Consider the following 20,945-nt stretch of genomic DNA (forward strand, 5'->3'; position numbering starts at 1 on the left):
CGGATCTCGCTTCGTGCCACTATTCAAAGGACGTGTTGGAGTGGTACGAAGCCAACGGGGTCACCTTCGTGCCAAAGGAAATGAACCCGCCCAACACGCCGGAGCTTCGCCCAATAGAGAAATATTGGGCGATTATGAAGCAGGCCCTCCGGAAGAACCCAAAAGTTGTCAAATCGGAGGCGGACTTCAAGAGAAAATGGATTTCTGTTCAAAAAAAAAACTACAACCTGACGTTGTACAGAACCTTATGGACGGGGTAAAGAGAAAGGTACGAGCATACGGGCTTGGGCTCGAAGTATGAATAAAAAGAAAATGCCAAAAGTTGTTTAATAGTTTTTATTTTACTGTCTAAAATTTTCAAAAGGATCGGTCTACTGGGCGAATTTCTACAGCGTTTTTTCCGTGATGCAATTTGATGTGACACACCCTTTATTCAAATCAAAAAATCTATTTTGTCCGGGACGAAGTTCGTCGGGTTAGCTAGTTCTGAATAAAAGGCATGTGATGGATTTCGCGCCAACGAGACCCAGCGGCACTCTCGGTGGAATTTTAGAACTTTGTGATCATCTTTGCGTACTTAAGGGACCGACATTGCACTTTTTGTTAGGAACGCGTTGATCACTGGGACAGATTGTTACGAAAAAAGAAAATGAAAAATGATATGGCTTTGAAATGTGTTCCCGTGGCCGAGTGGTTAGCGTCCCACACTATCATGCCGGGGGTTCGGGTTCAATTCCCGTTCTGGCCGGGGGATTTTTCGTCAAAGAAAATTCTACCGGCTTGCACTGTGGTCACGCGTATTCTAGAGCTTGCCACTCCAGAGTACATTTAAGGCGTGTTATTCAGCATAGAAATCTCAACCAAATAAAAATGACGCAAGTAATGTTACGTTGAGAAGACAAAAGTTCCTCTGGAACGTTAGTGCCATCCAAGAAGAAGAAGACGGCTTGAAATAAGGCACATTTGGTCGATAAACTATGCATAGGCTGCCGGCTGGGACGATTATTATGGCCGAAAATTGGAATAAGCGCTACCAAAATTTCAACCACCGACTCCGAATTTTGATAATAATTTTAAATAACTATTAAGCTTTACTTGTTCATGTACTTCACCATGATGAAAATGTAGATTTTGACTAATGTTTTGACTAATGACTAAAGATCATTTAATTTGTCAAGGGTTCGTTCACACGAAGACGCAAAACTGTCAAGTCGCTAATGGATGACCCTTTACAATAAACATTTTTGGGAGCTGGAATCGACACTGATATTGTGCAAGCAAAATATTTCCGGGCGTGTTAATTGTTTCAGAATTATTCAAAACTGCATTCTGGAAACACCTTTTTTAAATAAAAAGATTGAGCAAATTTATATTCTCTTGAACAAACCAAAATTCAGTAGAAAAATTATCAGTTTATTATATCAATTCATTTTAGCCTCTTTAGACAGCTATTGGAAGACAACTTTCACCCCGTTATCACTGATATATGACCCACTGTTAGAAAAAAAAGTAATATAAAACTGAACTTTCCGATTGAACCGAGATTACTATATGCCAGAAATCATATTCAAATAAAAACGATAGCAATTATTTTTCGAAAAAAGCCATATTCAAGAAAATCAACACTATTTATCTGCGTTTTATTTCAATTTATATTTCTATGCCTTTAAAAACCCATTGTGTAAATGTATAGCAATATATTGGTATTTACAATTACATACAAGCGTATGCGTTATTCATTTATTCCCATCTAATAAACTGCAGTTCTACACATAGTTGTCCCATGTTTCAAAAACAGCAACTAAGAAAAATACAATCAAAGTTTTTATCATATTTGTCTACCAGAATCTTTAAGCATTTCAGTTTAGCAATACACCAGGTTTCTTATAAGCAGTAAACTTGTAATGATTCTGAGAGAGCAGAATCGGTGACGTGATAATTAGCACGTCACTTGCTTGGACTGTTGTATCCTGTCACTAGGAACACAATCCACGAGGATAACGAGGAAGTAATCATGACGGTGATGGTAAGCTGAATCCCACTGTTCTCGATCCATTTCCTTATCCTTTTATTCCCTAAAACCAAACTTCACAGTCCTATCCCTACATCAGCTGTCATTTGTGAAATGGCTCTCCTCGGCGAAAGCCCTAAACGACAGCCATGACAGGGCGAAGAGTCCTGATGGTGGATACGCGACGAGTGACGAGTTCTTCTGGATTGAGCCTTTCGCGAGTGGAATTGGTGTACTAAGTAGAGGCAGCCGTTGATCGCTGCAGTCAAACGAGCCAACCGGAAGGGGTCGTGGGTGGACCGCGAGGATAACCGCCAAGGAGTCATCGAGTCCCCACAAGTGGAAGCAGCTTCCTTCAAGACGTATCCTGAACCGACGGGAGCGATTGGTGGAGACCCGCCCTGCCCTCATAGCTCTACCGACAACGCGAGCTGCTTTCGAATAAGAGAGATAGAACGAACAAAAGAAATCCGCACATGCTTTCGCATGTGACCGACAAGTTTATTAAATTAATCAGATTAGTTATTACTATACGAATTAAAATACACTGAATTCAAACACTTTTCACATCTGCCGAATAAATCCAGTTACAAACTATTGTCTAATTAAATGTGAAAAGATCCTCTCACTTGAATCAAACAATCTTGATTGCGGATTTGAAAATTTATGATGGGACAGATATCCCTAGAATATCAACATGGGACGATTGAACTTGATGTAGTCTTCTAAAATACTGGGAACGAACAATAAGTTTTTTTTTGTGTTTTTCCGAAAGATTATGCATGACAACATCATTTTGTGAAGAAGGGAGTGATCTGAAACACCTTTACAAAATATAAACCTCATTGTAATTAGCCTGACGTGTTCTGTTGAACTTTTTTTTAATTTGTTTGAGAGTTAATTAGTTTGAAATGAGTGCATAAAATAGTTGTACTTGAACCGATTAATTTATTACGGATCTACAAAAATACATGGTGGGACATTTAAGCCTAGAATATCAACATGGGACAATTGAGGTTGGTTGTTGTTTTTTTTAAATCAGAGAACAAACAATAAGTTTTTTTCGTGTTTCTCCGGAAGATTAGGCTTCATAAAACATCGTTTTATGAAGAAAAGGGAAAATTTTCAAAAAGTAAGATGGGACAACTATGCGTGGAACGGCAGTAAAGGTGGTCCAGGAACAATATTCGGACTTGGTTCCTTCTGACTCGTAACTGGCGAATTGTGTGCATTGATTCATATTGGCACAGTTTTCGATTAATTTATTGTTATTACTACTACTAACATTACTACTGAGTGATTGATGAATTGTATACAACGCTATACAATTGGCTTGGTTGGGTCGAATTACGGGGTTACGTCGGATACAACAAACTTAAAAAAGGTTTGGTGGCTTCTACACATGAACCAGTTTATCTAAAACTATTGCAAAATCAATAATTCGTTCCAAGTCGTTATCGTGTTTTTGTGTTTTCAGTCGGAGCTCCAACATAAACTCTATATTTGAAACTGCTTCATCATAAAATACTGTTTATGAAGATGCTACTTTATCTGTATTTATGCTCCCTTATTTCTAACGCAATCTCACTCTGCCCCTCAGCTATCTTAAACAATTCGTTTGTCGTCTATTAGGCGTTCGTTCAAAAAAATAGATGCACTCTTCAGTTGGCTTCTGATGCTTCAGCGCACACATATCTGGCGATACTGATTCGTTTTGCTTCTGAAGATTTTTCGCAACAAATAAAAGGACTTCATACTGAAAACGAGCACTTTGTTCATTTGAGACCCATAGCCAGTTCGAGCGCAGATTCTCCCGTCCTATATATGAAGCTACATTTGTGAATATTTTGCTCTAGTGTATTAATGTTACGCCTTTTCACGCTCTGATTTATTTTGCTCCATGGGTCAAATAAAGTTCAGTTCCATTTACACCAAGGCGCCTAGAAGTATATCCCAAGATGTGTGTAATAAAGGTGTGACCGTGTCGTCAATAAGTGCGCGAGGGGAAACGGTATAAATATACAGAGGACTGTGGAAAGGGATTTGACTGCAAATAGAGATGTCTAAATTTTTCGTTTATTCGATTAATCGTGAGGTCATTTTTAAATTTAAATTTTTAATTGTCTTTCAGTATTTGATTAATCGAGCGAATATTTATTTCTTGTAATCAAAACGAACAGTCATTTATAATAAAAAAAATGATGTCATAATTTTAAAAGTTACATTAAATATAATTTTGAAATAAACATGGTGCATCATAATGGTTCTTGAATGAAATGGTATTTCAGAGTATTGATAAATTTGCCATTTCATGATTTTTTGAGGACGATTGAAAAAAGAGCACACCATGAAAATGATGCACAATATTTTTATTGTACCAACATAAAATGTTTTCGGTTCAAAATTACCTATTCTTCGAATGTTGTTGAAATTACTGATATGTGTGTATTTTTCTGCTATTTCCCTATATCTAATAGTTCAAAAGAAGTATATTTATAGAATCATTGACCACTAGTGTGGTATATTTTCCTTGGCACCCGGAGTTTAAATACTACTATTTTAGAACGGGAGTTGAGACCAATTTCTTCAAGTCCGCATGTTACTCCTGCAGACCCTGAATTCTTCTTCCCGACATCCTCCACCAGCAGGGAATCATTTTTATGCTTCAACCGTAAATGGTTTAGCATATTCGATGACATTCACTAAGACGCGACGCGAGACAAGACAAACACTTATTGTTTTTACTATTAAACGGTTTAAAAATTATCTTAAGTGTCGACCGGTTTCGGGCGCGAAGCTGCCCATCTACGGGACAATGTCCGACGAATCAAAATAAAAAGTCATATTCGATGAATTTCGACTAAACAACGACGGTTAAACAAATTTTGCATTGTATTTTTTTAAAGAAATATTCCCTTTTTTATTAATCGTGATTACTTTAATTATTATTCGATGTATTCATATTTACATTTTTCATTATTTGATACAAAATTACTCGATTAAAATTTCAGATATTCGATTATTTGAATTAATCCCGACGTCTCTAACTGCAAAACGCGGGAAAAATATCTCCATCACCGACCGACACCGAGAGTCGATTTATCCACTTGAGCTGAAACATATAATAAAATAGAGTATATTACAAACCTAACTTTAACCGTAAAAGACTTACCTTTCAACTATTCAATGCTCTCATTGCCACCAAAACAATTCCACACACAAGAAGCAAAAAAACATATTGCTAAATATTGCAGATTGTTTACATACAAATTCCAAGATGGCTGAAAGGCCTTTTTCATAAGTTGCGGTACCGTATTTTATCTATCGTGGTATATCCTAAGGTGGGCCAACTTGCTAAAACCACCAGGGGTTAGACATCAATTGAATATAGGCTACCCAAAATCAAAATCAATATGGCGTCATTTGTTTATCAACATATCATTTACGAGGATTGAAATCGAAAAATGCGCTGCTTTATTCTAACTGCATGAGCGATTTTCATATTCCGGTTTCACATTTAACATAGAGTTTAAAGTGAGCCCGAATAGTGGCTATATAACTATATAACTATATAACCGCACCGAGTTGTACACAACAGTAATTGATTGAACCAAAATGTCAGTAAACCGCAGCAATATTGGGTACACTGGCAATATGAGGGATTTGACGTTTTAGTCGTACCCCTGAAAACCACTCTTCAGCCATCTTGAAAGTCTACTGTGTTTTGTTTGTAAACAAAACACAATGTCGAAGTGTCGAAGTTCGCTCGTGATCAGTCTGTCTCTTTCACGCTACAAGCAAATAATTCCCCTTCTGCTTTCTTCCGTACTGTTTTCATATACCGCTCCCCTAACCAACTTAGTGACGAAACGGCCTCACCTAGTACCATAGACCCGTCTTGATTCACACTATAATGTCGGCAGCCAACGTACATAGACATTTACCCGGGTGCGCTATCCGCGTTGACGGCATTGTGCTTCGTATTACGAAATGGGTGAGTAGGCATGACAATATTGGTTTGCAGAAGAAATTAACACAATTTTAAATTTCAAATTATGAATGAAAATCATTTTTTCCAAGTCAAAATAGTGCTCTTGTTAGCAGCCCCATGGCTGCAAGCACGTTTGCGAAACACAGCAAACAGAGGATGATCACACACAATAAGTAGACATAGAAGGTTGCTATGCGAACATGTAAACTATTGGAATAATTCGACATTATAATCATTCTTGTGCAAACGACTCGAAAGAACTGTTGAGAGAAATGAAGTGGATTTTAATTGATTAACATTGACATCGATTAACTAAGAACAGGATACTACTGAACTAGTTACACATACACAGCAGGATTAGGAGTACATGAAAGGGATTAAACGTAAGTCTACACAAATAATACAATTGAAAATTATAATATCTCCATCATATAACACCCAATTCCGTGTTTCATTCCCGGAGTATTATAATTGCGGAATTCACCCTTCCCGTCCCGTTGATTTCAAATCAACAGCTCTATGTAAATGAAAATCACTTTTGCTTGCAAGTAGTGAAAAAATATTATACGAAAATTGTGTCTAAAGATAATTTTCTATTATAATGGTAAGTTTTGGTGATAATATCTAGAAATTCATAGAAAATAGTCTAAATTAGGGTCAGAACAACGTACTTCTAGTAGGTAAATAACGCCAAGAAAAATATTTCATACAAATTTAAAACTGCTTTAGGGCCGACTAATCTGATAGAGAATAGTTGGCTTCATACAAACTAATGTTCTATCCAGATGTCGACACAATTCCGCCGTCAACGCGAATTCAGGTCTTTGAATTTGAAATTACTGAATTACTGAATGCGTACAAAATTTTGAGAGTTTGTATGGAATTTATGTTTTTATTCAACGGAACAGAAGAACGAAACAGTTGTGTTTTCCTTCTTGAAAATGATACAAATTGGATATAAAAATATGATTTTTAAGAAATCGTTGTGAATATTATCTGATTTATGCAATCAGAGATGCCAGTCACTATAATACAGATATAAAAAAAATGATGGATATGGTTTGAGTTACAACCCAAAACTTTAAAACTTAAATAAACAAATTGAGCTATCATAGTTCTGTTTTTGAGGATGAACTGGAGCTATATTCACTCAATAAATAGTTTATTAAGCCAATTATCATTTATAAACTCATAAAATTTGGTTCGCAGCTGCGTAATATATGCTTTGTTCACATTTAATGAAATAAACATCAAAACCTCTAGGAAAGTTCAATAACATACGCTAAATAACAATACCAATTAGAATAAACATTGAAAAAGCTATCAAACTTTGTTCAAAAGTAAGTTATGAATTTTAGTTTCCTCCGATATGATCGTGAATATATTTTTTTCATACCATGTGAAGACATTTAAAAAAAAATCACCTGACATCCCTGCGTGCAATATATGTGCAATATCTCAAACTTTCGGTTGAGTTCAACCAATCTTTCTCAAATGACTAAAACAGAGCAAAAACCTTTTATCGACATTTTCTGTTTGGGACAAATTTGTGCTGGATAGAAACCTGATAATAATTATTAATTCAATTTTACGACGCTCAAATATCTTTTTACCTCAAAAGCAAAACACAGCCAGCTAGAAAGGGCTTGTGATTTTGCGAACAAGAACTTTACTTTACATTTTTCCGTAGAAGATTCACTTTTGGGCTATAAAATTTGCCTGTAATTTTGAAAGGCATCACTCAGTGTCGCATTGGAGGAAATTTTGACCTGCAATTGGACATTAGCGATGACAGTGGTGCAGTGTCGACGTCTGGTCGCGACCTTCTATGTGAAGCCATAATTTGGACCCCGAACTCGATGGGGACTAAAATGTCTAATTAGAGGTAAAACTGTCCAATTAAATGTGTCGCATTACGGGCCTGTTCTATTAGCTAGATGTCAAATTAGATGTAACTTACTGTACCTGCATCGTTTAAGTGATGCATTTTCGACCGATTTTTGAGCAAAGGATAGTTTCAATATAGTGTATTGTAAATGTGGCAAATAATTTTTCATAACATTGAAACATTACCTCAACGCGTTCGGAGAGAGAGAGAGAGAGAGAGAGAGAGAGAGAGAGAGAACATTGAAAGAATAAAACTGGCAAAACCGGATATCTTTCGTGCCGTTTCTTATGTTTCTGATACTCATAATCTACCATTAATGATGATTGGATTATCGAACAATCTCGATGTCACGTCACTTTCAGTGTACTATCGAGGTTCTGCTAATACAGTAGAACCTCGATTATCCGCGAGTGGATAACCCGCGATGCGGAATATCCGCGGAGGCGAGTTCCCTAGTAATTCTATAGACCTTCCCGAAATTTGTCATTGAGTAGTAGAGTCTTGTTCTTTGGTTTTGGTAATGACTTTCACATTATCTGAACATTGCTGTACCTGACCTTACAGATGGATAGTTTAATGCATCCTGTATTTATGAAACAGAGTTTTCATGCTAAAATATCTTTTGTTTCGTGTTTACACAACATTTTAACCCTTTATTGCGTTATCCGCGATTTTCGTTATACACGGTGACCTAGCCCGACTATTCCGCGGATAATCAGGGTTCTACTGTACTTCGATGAACCAGCATCACTTTGTCAATGGTTCCAAAATCAGCTTGTTCGGGATGTTTGTCAGTTTCTTACTAAGAAAAATACAACCTAAAGTCGATTCATTAGCTACGCACAATTGTGGGGATGAAATGTTCTCTGATAATAGACAGAAAAGAACTTTTTTCTAGCGCCGATTGCAACATCTATTGTTCAACCAAAAGACCAGGGGATAATTGAAAATATAAAAATAATCTTCCAAAGAAAAATTAGAAATGCCAATTATGCTAAGCTTAAAACACTGAACAAGGCACTAGAAAAATTGAAGAATGTCATATTTTGGCTATTTGAGTGTTGACAGCACATTTTGTTGAACACAATCACCAAATTTGGTAAGCAAGGAGGTGTGGTGCAGAGCTCCCCCGGGCTAGATGATTAAGGTTCACGTTTTCCGGTGCACGTAGGTGTCGATTTCTTCGATTTGTAGTCCATGTTTACGTTGGACTACTGCCTCTCGTGTAAGTGGAAAACGAACGAACGAATGATAGAGAATAGTGTTGCAAAAAACGATAGTCCTATGGAAAAACAAAAATGAGATGTTGATACGGCCATTTTCAAAATAACACGCTTATAAATAACCAAGCAACGTTTCAGGACATGTTGGATGGTTGGATTGTTTATCAAATAAAATTTTGATTTTATGTTAGGAACGTGAGGGTAAAATAATAAATATTTCAGTAAGTTGATATGTTAATCTACTTTTTCAGGAAAAGACCGTTGAAAGGAAAAATATTCGAACAGCCTTCTGGAACGGTGAGTAAAGTCAATTTTAATAACTGATTTAAAATATGTTCCATAATATGTTATATCGTGCACGATAATGTTCAAAAACACGTTCACGTTTGGGACAGTGTGACTATACCATTTGTTGCTATACAAGTGCTACATTATACAAGAGGTAGTTCAAAGCTGGTTTAGGCTGAAAAATGAATCACTGTGATATTCGACACAAACCAAATCATAAGAAAAGTGACTCGATGAATGGATTTTCAATTGTGCTGAACTATTTTGCTAACAAACAAGATTTTACGAATGAACTCAACATTTATTGTTTATACTTGTTTCGCCATGTTCCTTTGTTTCAAGATAGAGTCAGCGAATCGTTCGAAATAATTAATTCGCCTAAGTGAAAGGTTAGTCACCGGACCGTTCCTCAAAGTGAACCATTTTGCCCATCTCTATTCGAAACTGCTAGATATGATTACAATGAAGATTGAAAATGAACATTTACTGGCACTCTTAACTCCAGGAGTACAGAAAAATAACAAAAGAAATTAGAAAATTGGAAATCTGTGCAACGTTTTTTGCTTCAAACATCGTATCGCGAAGCCGGAATTTTTGGAAAAATTTTCTCTCAGCACTGTTTTCTACTTAATTGCTACTAATAAACATATTTATTAAAAGGAAAAATGTATTTCTCTTTCACATCCCAATTTGGTTTGGTAATGACAACCTTTGTTCGAAAAACATAGAATTAATTTTGCAACCGGCCTACGCTTTGACGTTTCCGTACAAACTAAAAAAAGTATCATTTTGAATTAAGCGTGTGCATTTGGCGGCAACCCATGCAGCAAAAAATAAATGCAAAAGCATATCTCCATTCTTCTTCCCCATTCTTCAATACTAATTGCTTCCTCCCGCTCTGCCAGGCACATGTCAAACCGAGCAAAGAAAAACGAATACACATGTGCGCTTTCGATTCCGCTAGTGTTTCCGTGCCCACCGTTTGTCAGAAATAAAAAAAACTGAACGAGTGAAATTCGATCAACTCTCAGCGGTAAATAGTCGTATTTTCGGAGTGAAAATATGTGTAAACGGTCCGCAGAGAACCAATCAACACGTGCAGAATGAAAATTTTAACAACAAGATGAGAATTGGTGGTGAAAAATCAATTTGAAAATATTCGTTCCAACCCGTTTGTCACTACGAATCCATTTTGGCAGACAGAGCAAGGCAGTTGTCTCCTGTGCTTGCTTGTGCGAAGTGAAGTAAGAAGAGGTGGAAGAAAAAGTACAGTGGCCTTCTTCAATTCTTGTCTCGACGGAAAATCGAGCGGGAATCATCATTTGAGCACTTCGTAAAAGCACAATAACGGGAAAAAGTGAAGTGAAACGCCGTACCGACAGTGGAGAGCAACGAGGGAGTGGGCCGCGTGTGTATTTCCAAGTCTGGAACAAAGTTTTTTCTATGCCTGTACAAATGGTTTGCAATTCAACATCGTTGGTGAGTGCGGCGCTTCGTGACTCTTTGACCTCGTCTACCACATCGTCGTCGTCTAGTAGCGGCATCGGTGGATCTGGCGCCTCATCCTCATCCGGTGGTAATAGTGCTTCGTCCGCTTCATCGTCAATTGCTGCGTGTTCGACAGCTAATAGGTCGGAATATCTAGATCCTGAGGAGGACTTTAATTTTATCGAGAATGGTCTGACGGCTGCCATCAAGCAAAATCAACAATGTCCCATTCGATACGAGGAAGTGTCAAACTATAGCAACGAACTGGACAATGTCAAGTCAAAATACATCTTGCTAAAACCAACCACTACCAACAACAGCAACAGCAACCACAACGGCATCAACGGATGCGATAATGTTAGTGGAGCAGGAACAAGCAATGGAAACTCTACCAACACAAATGGCTTATTGATGAATGGCGTTACCAGTTCTGCTATGGCCACGAAATTATCTGCCTCCTCCACCGCTGACACCAGCAGAAATGGATCCACTAGTAACGGCACAACTCACCAAAGTAAGTATTTACTACAATTACATCTCTCCATGCGAATACTATGTATAGTAGAGTCGTACAGTAAACGGAAGTGTATGTGTGGTGGGAGCCTCCCCCTTTTATTTGATTTTACGCTGCTTTTTACAAGTGTGTTTGTGTAGCAGGTTAGGTCATACGCACGGTAGTAACGTACGCGCCCAATCGGCTGTAGCCGGCGCACACCGATGCAATGCAGTATTGGCATAGGTCAAAACTTGGACACATGATAATACTATAAGTATGGGTTTTTTTGTGAATTTTAGCATGTGTTCGCAGAACTTGTTTGATATAATATACTCTGAAATATAAGACCTAATAGTATGAACACACAGATGGAACTTTCAAAGCTCAACTTGAATTTACTAGGGAAGTATTCATTCATGTTTGATAACCTAAAAAGATGTAAATTCTTATCAGAAATCGTCTAATTTGAAAACTATACAGGGCGGACTCAATTGTATAGTCTTCGATTTCCTTTCACTGTATATAATCGAGTTAATAAATTTTGTTTTTATTTTTATTCGTTTGCAAAAGCATATATTTATATAAAATTAATATAAAAGACAAAAATATTTTTGATTCATCCCCTTAAAGTCATAACATACCTTTCTCATATAAAAATACAAATTCTTTCAGGAGGTAATAGAAGATCATATTTGATGAAAAACTTCCACGTCCACGACAGAGTTATTGAACTTTTTCTCTGTTTTGGGCTCGGTTTGCCTTAAGGGGATATTCTAGTGTAGAGACACGAATTTCGGACGTTTTTTCGAGCTCCGTAAAATTAAAACAAAGAGTATTTTTACTATCCCTTATATAATTATTTGTTCATCTATCTTTATACAATAAAACAAAAATTGAACGGAGAAAAAATATTCATAACTAGAATAGTTAAGAACTGATGAAGTAAGAGGGTTCAAAAAAAGTTGTGTCATGGCGTAAACGATTCCAGTCCTTCTGATTATCTGAAACAAAAATCGAACAGCTTCTGAATCAGTAAAGATGTCGCTATCGCATGAACCGCGGACAAGTCAAAAACATCTTTTTGACGTAGGATTACGTCTTTCGGGAACATCGAAAATCGAAAATCGAGCACATCGTGAAAATTGTCAAATTTCAAACGCTTATTGCTCAGCCATTTCATGATGGATTGATGAAATTTTTGCGTCAATCGATTTCGGTACTCCATAACTATTTTTTATATTGAAGAAAATAATATATGTCACGAGTCCCTAATACGATCAATCCTAGTAAACAAGATTTCAATTTGGAACTTTAATGTTGGTTGCTTCGTTAAATTCCATATCAATGACCGATCGTGTATTGTGAAAAATTTAGCACAAGTGTAAGTGTAAAATTGTATATGGTTATGTTAAAAATGTCTTGATATATGAAACGATTTTTTTTCAATTTTCATAAATAAAAACCAAGGTGTGTTCCCGCTCGAGAACAGGTCGTTTGGTTTAAGCTGTCTGTTTTGTTGTGTTCACATGCACATGCGCAAGGAAAGTTTATACGGCGAGAAAAATTGGAAAAGTGAAGAAATATCAGAAAAAGTGATTTTCCATATTTTCTACGTATAGTATTAGTTGTTTTTAGTCCAATAAAAATTCGCATTGGGTGAAATAAACACTCAGAAAGTAAAAATTATAAAAGAAAATTACCTTTTCTATTTCAAATATGTTTTCTCTATATTTAAGTAACATGTTTTCACTGATGAGAAAAATTGATTATTTTATATTACATTGGCGAGCATAACACAGGAGGCATCTCGTCTAGGTTCATAGAGGGCGGCTTTCATCATATCTCGTTCCATTTCGGTATCTTTTATCTGATACGCACCATCCAACGACTGTTTACCATCATTCTGTCATCATCACTCGGTAAACACTGGTGGAGTGAACAAACAATACCCAACAACCAAAGCAAAACGGCCCTTTTCAGAGCCACCAAATCTTTATCAAAGAGTTTAACAATGTAATTCTTCAAACATATCCAAAATCAACATATAGCCTAACGTAATCCTACGTCAACTTTGCGGTCGTGTCTCGGACACAACCCTTCTGTGACTTTTTTGATAAAATGGCGGCCGTTTGAAAAACAAAATGCTGTTTAAAACTTTTTTTTACATTTCCCGATTTTTAATAAATAGCAAAAATTTAACAAATATCATTTTTTTAGAGGTTCATGCGATAAAGAAATACCTACAGATTGTATCCATAAAAGTTCGACATGAATTAGTTCAGTAGAACTTGAGATATCGTATACGCCAGTTTGAAAAAATTGGTTTCGAGAAAAACGCGTTTGAAGTTCATTGTTATGGCTGTACCAGGTAACATACCACATCACTAAAATAGCTTTAACTCGGTAATTAATAGGATTCTCGAGTCCTTTCTAGGGTATATTCTTGAATGCCTTAACTACAGAAATATTGAGGAGAAAAAAATTGTTTTTTTTTCAAATTTCTAGACTAGAATACTGCCTTAAATTGGCTCTAATTCAGAAATAACGCTAACGACAATTCCGTTGTTTCCATTTAAAAGATGAGAAAATTTTATACAGGATACAGTTGTAAAACTTTCAAATCCGTTGATTTAAGTAACATTTTAGAAGAGAAAACTTAAAAGTTAGTGAATTTAATGTGTTATTCTTGTGGAGGCGATCTGGCGAAGTGGCGTACATCCATACCTCTCTCTGTTATTAATTTTATTCAAAAAATACTTTATAAACTTGAATGTTTTTATTACTTTGATATTTGGGGGCAAAGTGGTCATAGGTGCATAACGACTTACAATGTTCTGTTTACTAAAGCTTATATACCTCATCACATTGAAGCTCTTGAAGAGGTTCCTTTTGTGGCTTTGACCCTGGAAAAATATGCCACTCCAACTAAACCAAGCCTCATTTTGCGGAACGTTATGTGTTTCTTACAACGTTTTTGTATGCATCAAACATTTAAATTGAGACTCTAGGTGAATAGACCAAGCTTATTTCATACATGTACCTACTATATCGAATATGATTTGAACAAATTTGGACGAAAAAAACGCGTAAATCTATCACATTTAACTTGTTATGTGCGAGTGACCACTTTGCCCCACTAGGTGACCACTTTACCTCCAAGAAAGAAAAAAAACGATCGATTTTTCACCTTTTTTCTAATAATGAAAAATGTAGTATTTTGAATTTTTATAGTAAAATCCGTATGCTATCTTGAACAAGAATGAGTTGAACTATAATATTCTAAGAAAAACGGGAATTGTAGCGGTATGTGGACGACGGAAATGGGCATATTCCTTAGGGTGACCACTATACCCCCACTTCCCCTAATCGAATTATATGAGGAGCTCAAAATGGAAGGGGTGTAAGTGACATCGATTTCTCTACATCGACTCTCTCTTTTGGTCATAACTTAGTTGCAAACACATTCCCAGCTGTATTTGACAATGTGAAAGATAGGTCAGAACCTCATCTATCAGATTCTATAGCAAACTCAAATTGGAACGTTTTTGCAGTTGAGTTATTAACTAAAGAATAATTTGATGAAGAGAAATCGATCAAATCACTTACGCCCCTTTCCTTCTGAGCACCTCATATATAATCGAGTCCGACCTGTACCTCGATGTCATTGAAGAACCCAATACCCCTTCTGATTTAGGATTGGGCGATCTTAGAAGACCGATCTTTTTTATCCGATTTCCGATTTTATGTCGCGATTTACGTTTTTTACGCTTACCCTTGCCACCTAACTCCGCGAATAATCGGATAATAACTCTACTTTTGTATATTTTAGTTGATATTCATTAATACATATTCAGAGTATTCAGGGTCCGTTAAATCAAAAGCAAAAGGATGTACGCTTTCTAGAATTACTCATGCTGATAGGCAACAGCGATATAATAAATTGTTTCAAAAAGACTCTGAATTCTCTGACTCTGACCCTGGCTCTCGAACATTCACTTTTCCTTACTAGGCGAACTTTCGTAGGTTCATTTCCAGAACTATTCATCAATTAATATTCTAATTGGGCCTAGAAGTGGGTTATATCTGTGATATAACCACAAGGTAGACGTAGGACTACCGCTGGTTACGTAATCATTTGTTTGAAATTGCATTTGAATCAATTCTCAATGGCTGAAAGTTTTCCTTGTTAGTGTCTATTTACAACTATTTTACAACTAGTCCAAAAAAAAACGATGAATACGATTGCATCACTGAAACCGAATGCGAAAATCTTCCTTTGCTCGAGCGCATTTGCAAGCGAGTAGGAGAAATTACAGCCTGCATGTGTTCGCGATGACGTTTCTCCAGGTGCCTTGATGTTGCGTCCGTGTTCGGGAACACATTCCGGTCACCACAGAAGTAATCATCATCAATGAGCTAGATTGTTATGTTTTCAACGCAATTTTAATGCTATTGAAACGATTTTTGGACCAATGAGTGACAATCATATAACGCTTTGACATTTTAACTTTCGAATGAAGTAGTTATCATACCATTCCATCCAGCTGGTAAAGAAAGCCCGAAAGCAGTTTTGAATTGTTAAAAATGGAATGAAAATTTGTACTTGATATTTGAATGCTCAAAACACTTGGTTCTCATCCTCACTCAATCTATTTTCTATAACTTGTCTAATATTTCTACCAAAACTTACGCTTATGAAATAAAATTATCAGCAGACACTATTATCGTTCAAAATTTGGTCATCAATTGCAAAGCAGACATACCACTCCGTTTCATGGAATACGTTTTTGAAACGGAGAAGTTAATTTTCATTCATAATTATTGTTCATAGCCTGATTGGTTACGTGCCCGCTACTAAGCGAACGATAATCAGCTTATGACTCAGGGCACTCAATTGACCATCTTTGTGTGTTATTCTAGCTACAACTTCCACGCAACAATCATCATGTGACGGTAATCCCAGTCGTTTATCGCTCACACTACGGTCTGTTGCATCGGTAATTGGTACTATTAATAACACAACAATGGAAGCCTCATATCAAACAGTTCCGCTGTGTATGGTTCAGCTGTGAACCTTCAAAAAATATGAATATTCTTATGCCGGAAAAAGCGACATTGTGTAATTTACAACATGTGTATTGAAGAGATTGGAATACTCTTACGCCTAAAAATGGCTACTAAAATGTGCACGAATAAATACGGCTCTGTTACAGCTGAATTTCTAAATGAGCCTAACAATATGAACAGATGGGATAAAAAAATGCATCATTACATCGGAATTCATTACCACTTTCGAACAAAGAACAATTTCGTTAACGCAAATGTCAAAAGGACTAACAACGCTTATCACGATGTAATTGTAGAACGTATAGGAATTCTATTTTCCAAATTTGTTTTCCAAAAAACAAATGTTCTCGTCGTCACATGGATCTATGGGCAGAAACGAATACAACAACATAAAGATAGCTCAAATCAGACGATCCCTTCTTCGAGTTTTGTGCTTAGCAACAAATTTGGCGATTGATTTTCAATTATATAAATTAACAGTTCCCGTGGCCGAGTTGTCAGCGTCACACCTAACATGCTGGGGGTTCTGGTCCGATTCCTGTTCTGATCGGGGGAATTTTCCTCCAAAGAAATTCTAGGCTTACCACTCCAAATGCATCAAGGCGTGTTATAATCTCAACTAAATACTAATAGAAATGACGCATGTAATACTACATTGAGACGGCGAAGTTCCTCTAGGAACGTTGGCGCCATTTAAGAAAAAGAAGGAGAGATAGATAGAAGATCAATTCTTTTAACGCATATATATAATGAACAACGCATATCACGATGTAATTAAATGATAGAACTTAGAGGAGTAAAATCTTCAAATTTTCCTTCAAAGTTTTCCTAAAATTTTACGATTCTTCCCTCCATAAGATTGATCTTAGGTAGAGGCAACAAAATAAAAACTTAATTTCTTCGTCGAGTTTCTTGCCTAGCAACACATTAACAACTCTACAACTCTAAACCTGAAGTCTAACAAGAAATTTATTAAAAATAGCTGAGTCACTAGTTAGAGATTTTGTTTTGGAGTAACTACACTACATAGAACACCTCAACAATCAGACATTGAGGAAAGATTGGATGAGATATGTTGATATGTACATAATGGTTGATTATTATATACTAACCGTATGTTGCCTGTAGGAGAGTGTGCAGCAGGGTACTTTTTTACGTAGAACCACGTGTTTCGTGAACATTGAAAAAGTAAATCTATTACGTCACGAAAATTGTATAAATTTGAACGCTTGATACTCAGTATTTCCTTGATTGGTTATGGGATTTCGGATGGACCGAGTTGGAAACTCTCTAACTATTGGAAAACAAAATCATTCATTATTTTTATTTTTTATAATATTTTTATAGTCAATCTGGCAGAATGACGTTGAATTGAGAATTTCTAATTTTTCATGCATTTGTGCAGATCGCAAAGTGTTTCTCTAACGCGGACTATAAAATCAAGCAACGTTACAAAACTGATACAAACAAGCTGCCGAGGGTTTCGAACCCGAGTGAGACAATAGAAATAAGCTTGTTACGGTTAGCAGTCAACTTTTGAAACGTACAAAAGAAAATGGCTCATGTGGATGAGCATGAGGATGTATCACATAGCACTTTTCTGTTGATTTTCATTCGATTTTTAATACTCCAAACTATTTGAATCAATAATTTCTACATAGTCTTCAATCGAATACGATTGTTTTCCAATCATTCAATTGTTTTTTTTCAACCATTCAAGCGCTCACCGAAAATAATCGCTGTCAAAGCAATAACATAATTATATAAGTTCGTCCAGGATCAAATTTGTAATAACAAAGATATTTTTTTTTCAAATTATATAGGCCAACATATATATATATATATATATATATATATTATATATATATATATATATATATATATATATATATATATATATATATATATATATATATATATTATATATATATATATATATATATATATATATATATATATATATATATATATATATATATATATTATATATATATATATATATATATATATATATATTGAGGACAAAATTCTCCTCCTTGTCAATTTAGTAAACCATATTTACACATTCAAATATAAAAAAAACCCATTAATTCGAAAATCTTTATAAAACACCGAAATTAGTGTTAGTTTTTCCAACTATGAACCTCATTATGCACTTGTAAGAAACGGTAAACTCGCTGCAATAGCGAGGTAGCTGGTCACCGCAATGGCGCCACAACATGCGGTGGAGTTACCAAGGTAAATGACAGCTCTGAATTACGAAAGCGCATTTAAATTGTGTGCGTTTACAACCCGCCTTCGAAAACAGAATGAAATAAAGCGGGAATTCAAATGTAAATAGGAGACAACAGTTATTCGACAGAACACTAGAAAAAAAACACATGCTTTTCTTTCATCGTGGGGGAAGGAGAAAGATAAATGAATAGTATTGGCTCACGCACACATTCACCACAAACGCAAGCGAAAAGTACAAAACTCCCGCCACGCTGTGTATATGCATGCTGTCTCTGTTTTTCTAGCGTACATTTCCACAATGTTGTCAAATCGCTTTCATTTCACAACAAATTCCCTGGATTTTCCCTTTCATTTCACAACAAAGTTCACTCTCTCACCAAAAGACAGCGTAAGGTGCTTGTCTCCACTTTTGCACCAACCATTCTTACTGCGACTTTTTTCCACTTCCGCTATTCATCCGATCCGTTTACGAATATTATCTTTCGTCGTGCGCTTTTGTTCGTCTATCGTTTCGCGTGTGGTTTATCGGATTGTTATCGTCGTTCTGTGTGTTTATCAAATGACATAAAATAATCCTGTGAACGAAAAGAAGAGTTTCGGAATAAGGTGGTGACCTAATTTTGTCATCACAGTTTTTTTTTTCGTGGCTGGTGGGGTGGTGGGAACGCGTACAGAATAAAAATAAACCCGAGCGCCGCCTGCTGTTCGTTCGGTGCGGGAATAATTTTATCCGCTTTTACTCACCCCCCAGCGAATGGACGTTTTCAACAAGCATGGGCCGGACATACGATTGATTCTAAAGCGATGGAGTGATAAATAACAGTGATAGAATCCACGCACAAGTGCCGACCCGTTATTAAGAACAGTGCTGAATAATTTAGTTATCAAACTTTGGAGAAGAACATCCATGAAGTGCCTACGTGAATGAAAAGTAGATTACATACCCCATAAGAAAACCAACTGCGGAAAGAAAAGTCAGGCATATACACAAAGTGCAATTATCTCTTCTCTTTGTGGGGTTGATAAGTGCTAGAAGGCAGCCGCGTGCGCCACCAACAATCTTCTCACATCCACATACACTAAGTTATGAATTTGCTCCTTCGGATGGTAGTATCGATCGGCTTGCGATGTCACACAAACCACCACAATGAGCATCACACGCGTCTCCCATCGCCCGTCGACCCGCTTCCGTGTCCAGAGGAAGAATCGCGCTTCGCCAGCGGTGCGTGTAGTGGTGGTGCCTTCCACACCGATAACGATGCGTGTGTTGAGGCTTGTTAAGCTTCGACTTCTGGCGCTCTATCAGCTGATTGCGAGATTCTTAATCGCCTTACTAAGTCAATGGAAGGGTGGCGGTGTTGGTATGGTGGCAACGGCGGCAGCAATTACCGCCATCGGCCAATCGGAAGCACGTGGTGCAATAATAGAGATAGTAAATGTTAGCGAAATGGACGGTAGGTGATTGGTTTTGTAATTGTCAATCGGTGTTTCAAAACACATCAGGTCGTATGGGGTTAGAACTACCTAGCTTTGTTTAATGAAATTCAATTTAGTCTTTTTTTTGACGTGGGACTACGTCTAACCGGAATATATGGAGGGTAAAATGAAAACCTAAACACAGAACATGCAGGAAAAAATGAAAGATTTCGAATGCTTGTAGCTCGAACATTTCGTACTGGATAGGAGAGATGTTTGCATCACTTGATAGGGAATTTATTTCTACGCATCTATCGCAACTAACAAAATGTTGTTTTTCATTAGATACACAATTGAATAACTGTAAAATATTAGGCGTTATCTAAACGCCCTAACTGCATCGTTTTGATTGGCCCGATTTACGGTTTCCCTAACACAGCCATCAAAACCAAGCAGCCTTGGGGAAATCGACATTGCAAATACATGAAAGTAGGGGGACTTTTGTTCTCATCGAAAAATGTTCCCTAACACAGACTTTAAAACCAAGCAGCGAAATCGGCATTGCAAACACACGAAAGAGCCTAGAGGCGAGTGAACTGAAAAGTTTAAACCCTCTTCAAGCTAAAAAGAAGAAAAAGAACACACGAAAGTAGGGGGAGCTTTTGTTCCCACCGAAATGTGTTCCCTAATAGAGATTTCTAAACCAAGGTGCCTGGAGAAATCGGTATTTCAAATTCATGCAAGTCGGGGGTATTTTTGTTCCGACTGGAATGTGTTTCCCTAACACAGACTTCAAAACCGAGGTTTCTGGGGAAATCGGCTCTGCAAATAAATGCAAACTG

The 20,945-nt window shown here is 36.7% G+C and overlaps 1 protein-coding gene across 2 annotated transcripts in view; it reads left to right on the forward strand.

Moving 5' to 3' along the window:
* Window positions 1-10,349: 10,349 nt before the first annotated feature.
* The window catches only part of LOC129764429 (ubiquitin carboxyl-terminal hydrolase 36), a 28,498-nt gene continuing 17,902 nt past the window's right edge, over window positions 10,350-20,945 (forward strand). The window contains exon 1 of one of the 2 annotated variants that reach the window (XM_055763495.1): window positions 10,350-11,403. In XM_055763495.1, the coding sequence (XP_055619470.1) occupies window positions 10,845-11,403 (559 nt within the window). In that variant the 5' untranslated portion in view covers window positions 10,350-10,844. Of the gene's footprint in view, window positions 11,404-19,068; window positions 20,142-20,945 lie in introns of those variants that run through there. The other variant, XM_055763496.1, reaches the window with a different exon arrangement.

The sequence above is a fragment of the Toxorhynchites rutilus genome, chromosome 2 (genome assembly GCF_029784135.1).
Source record: "Toxorhynchites rutilus septentrionalis strain SRP chromosome 2, ASM2978413v1, whole genome shotgun sequence".
NCBI classification, from domain to species: Eukaryota; Metazoa; Arthropoda; class Insecta; order Diptera; family Culicidae; genus Toxorhynchites; species Toxorhynchites rutilus.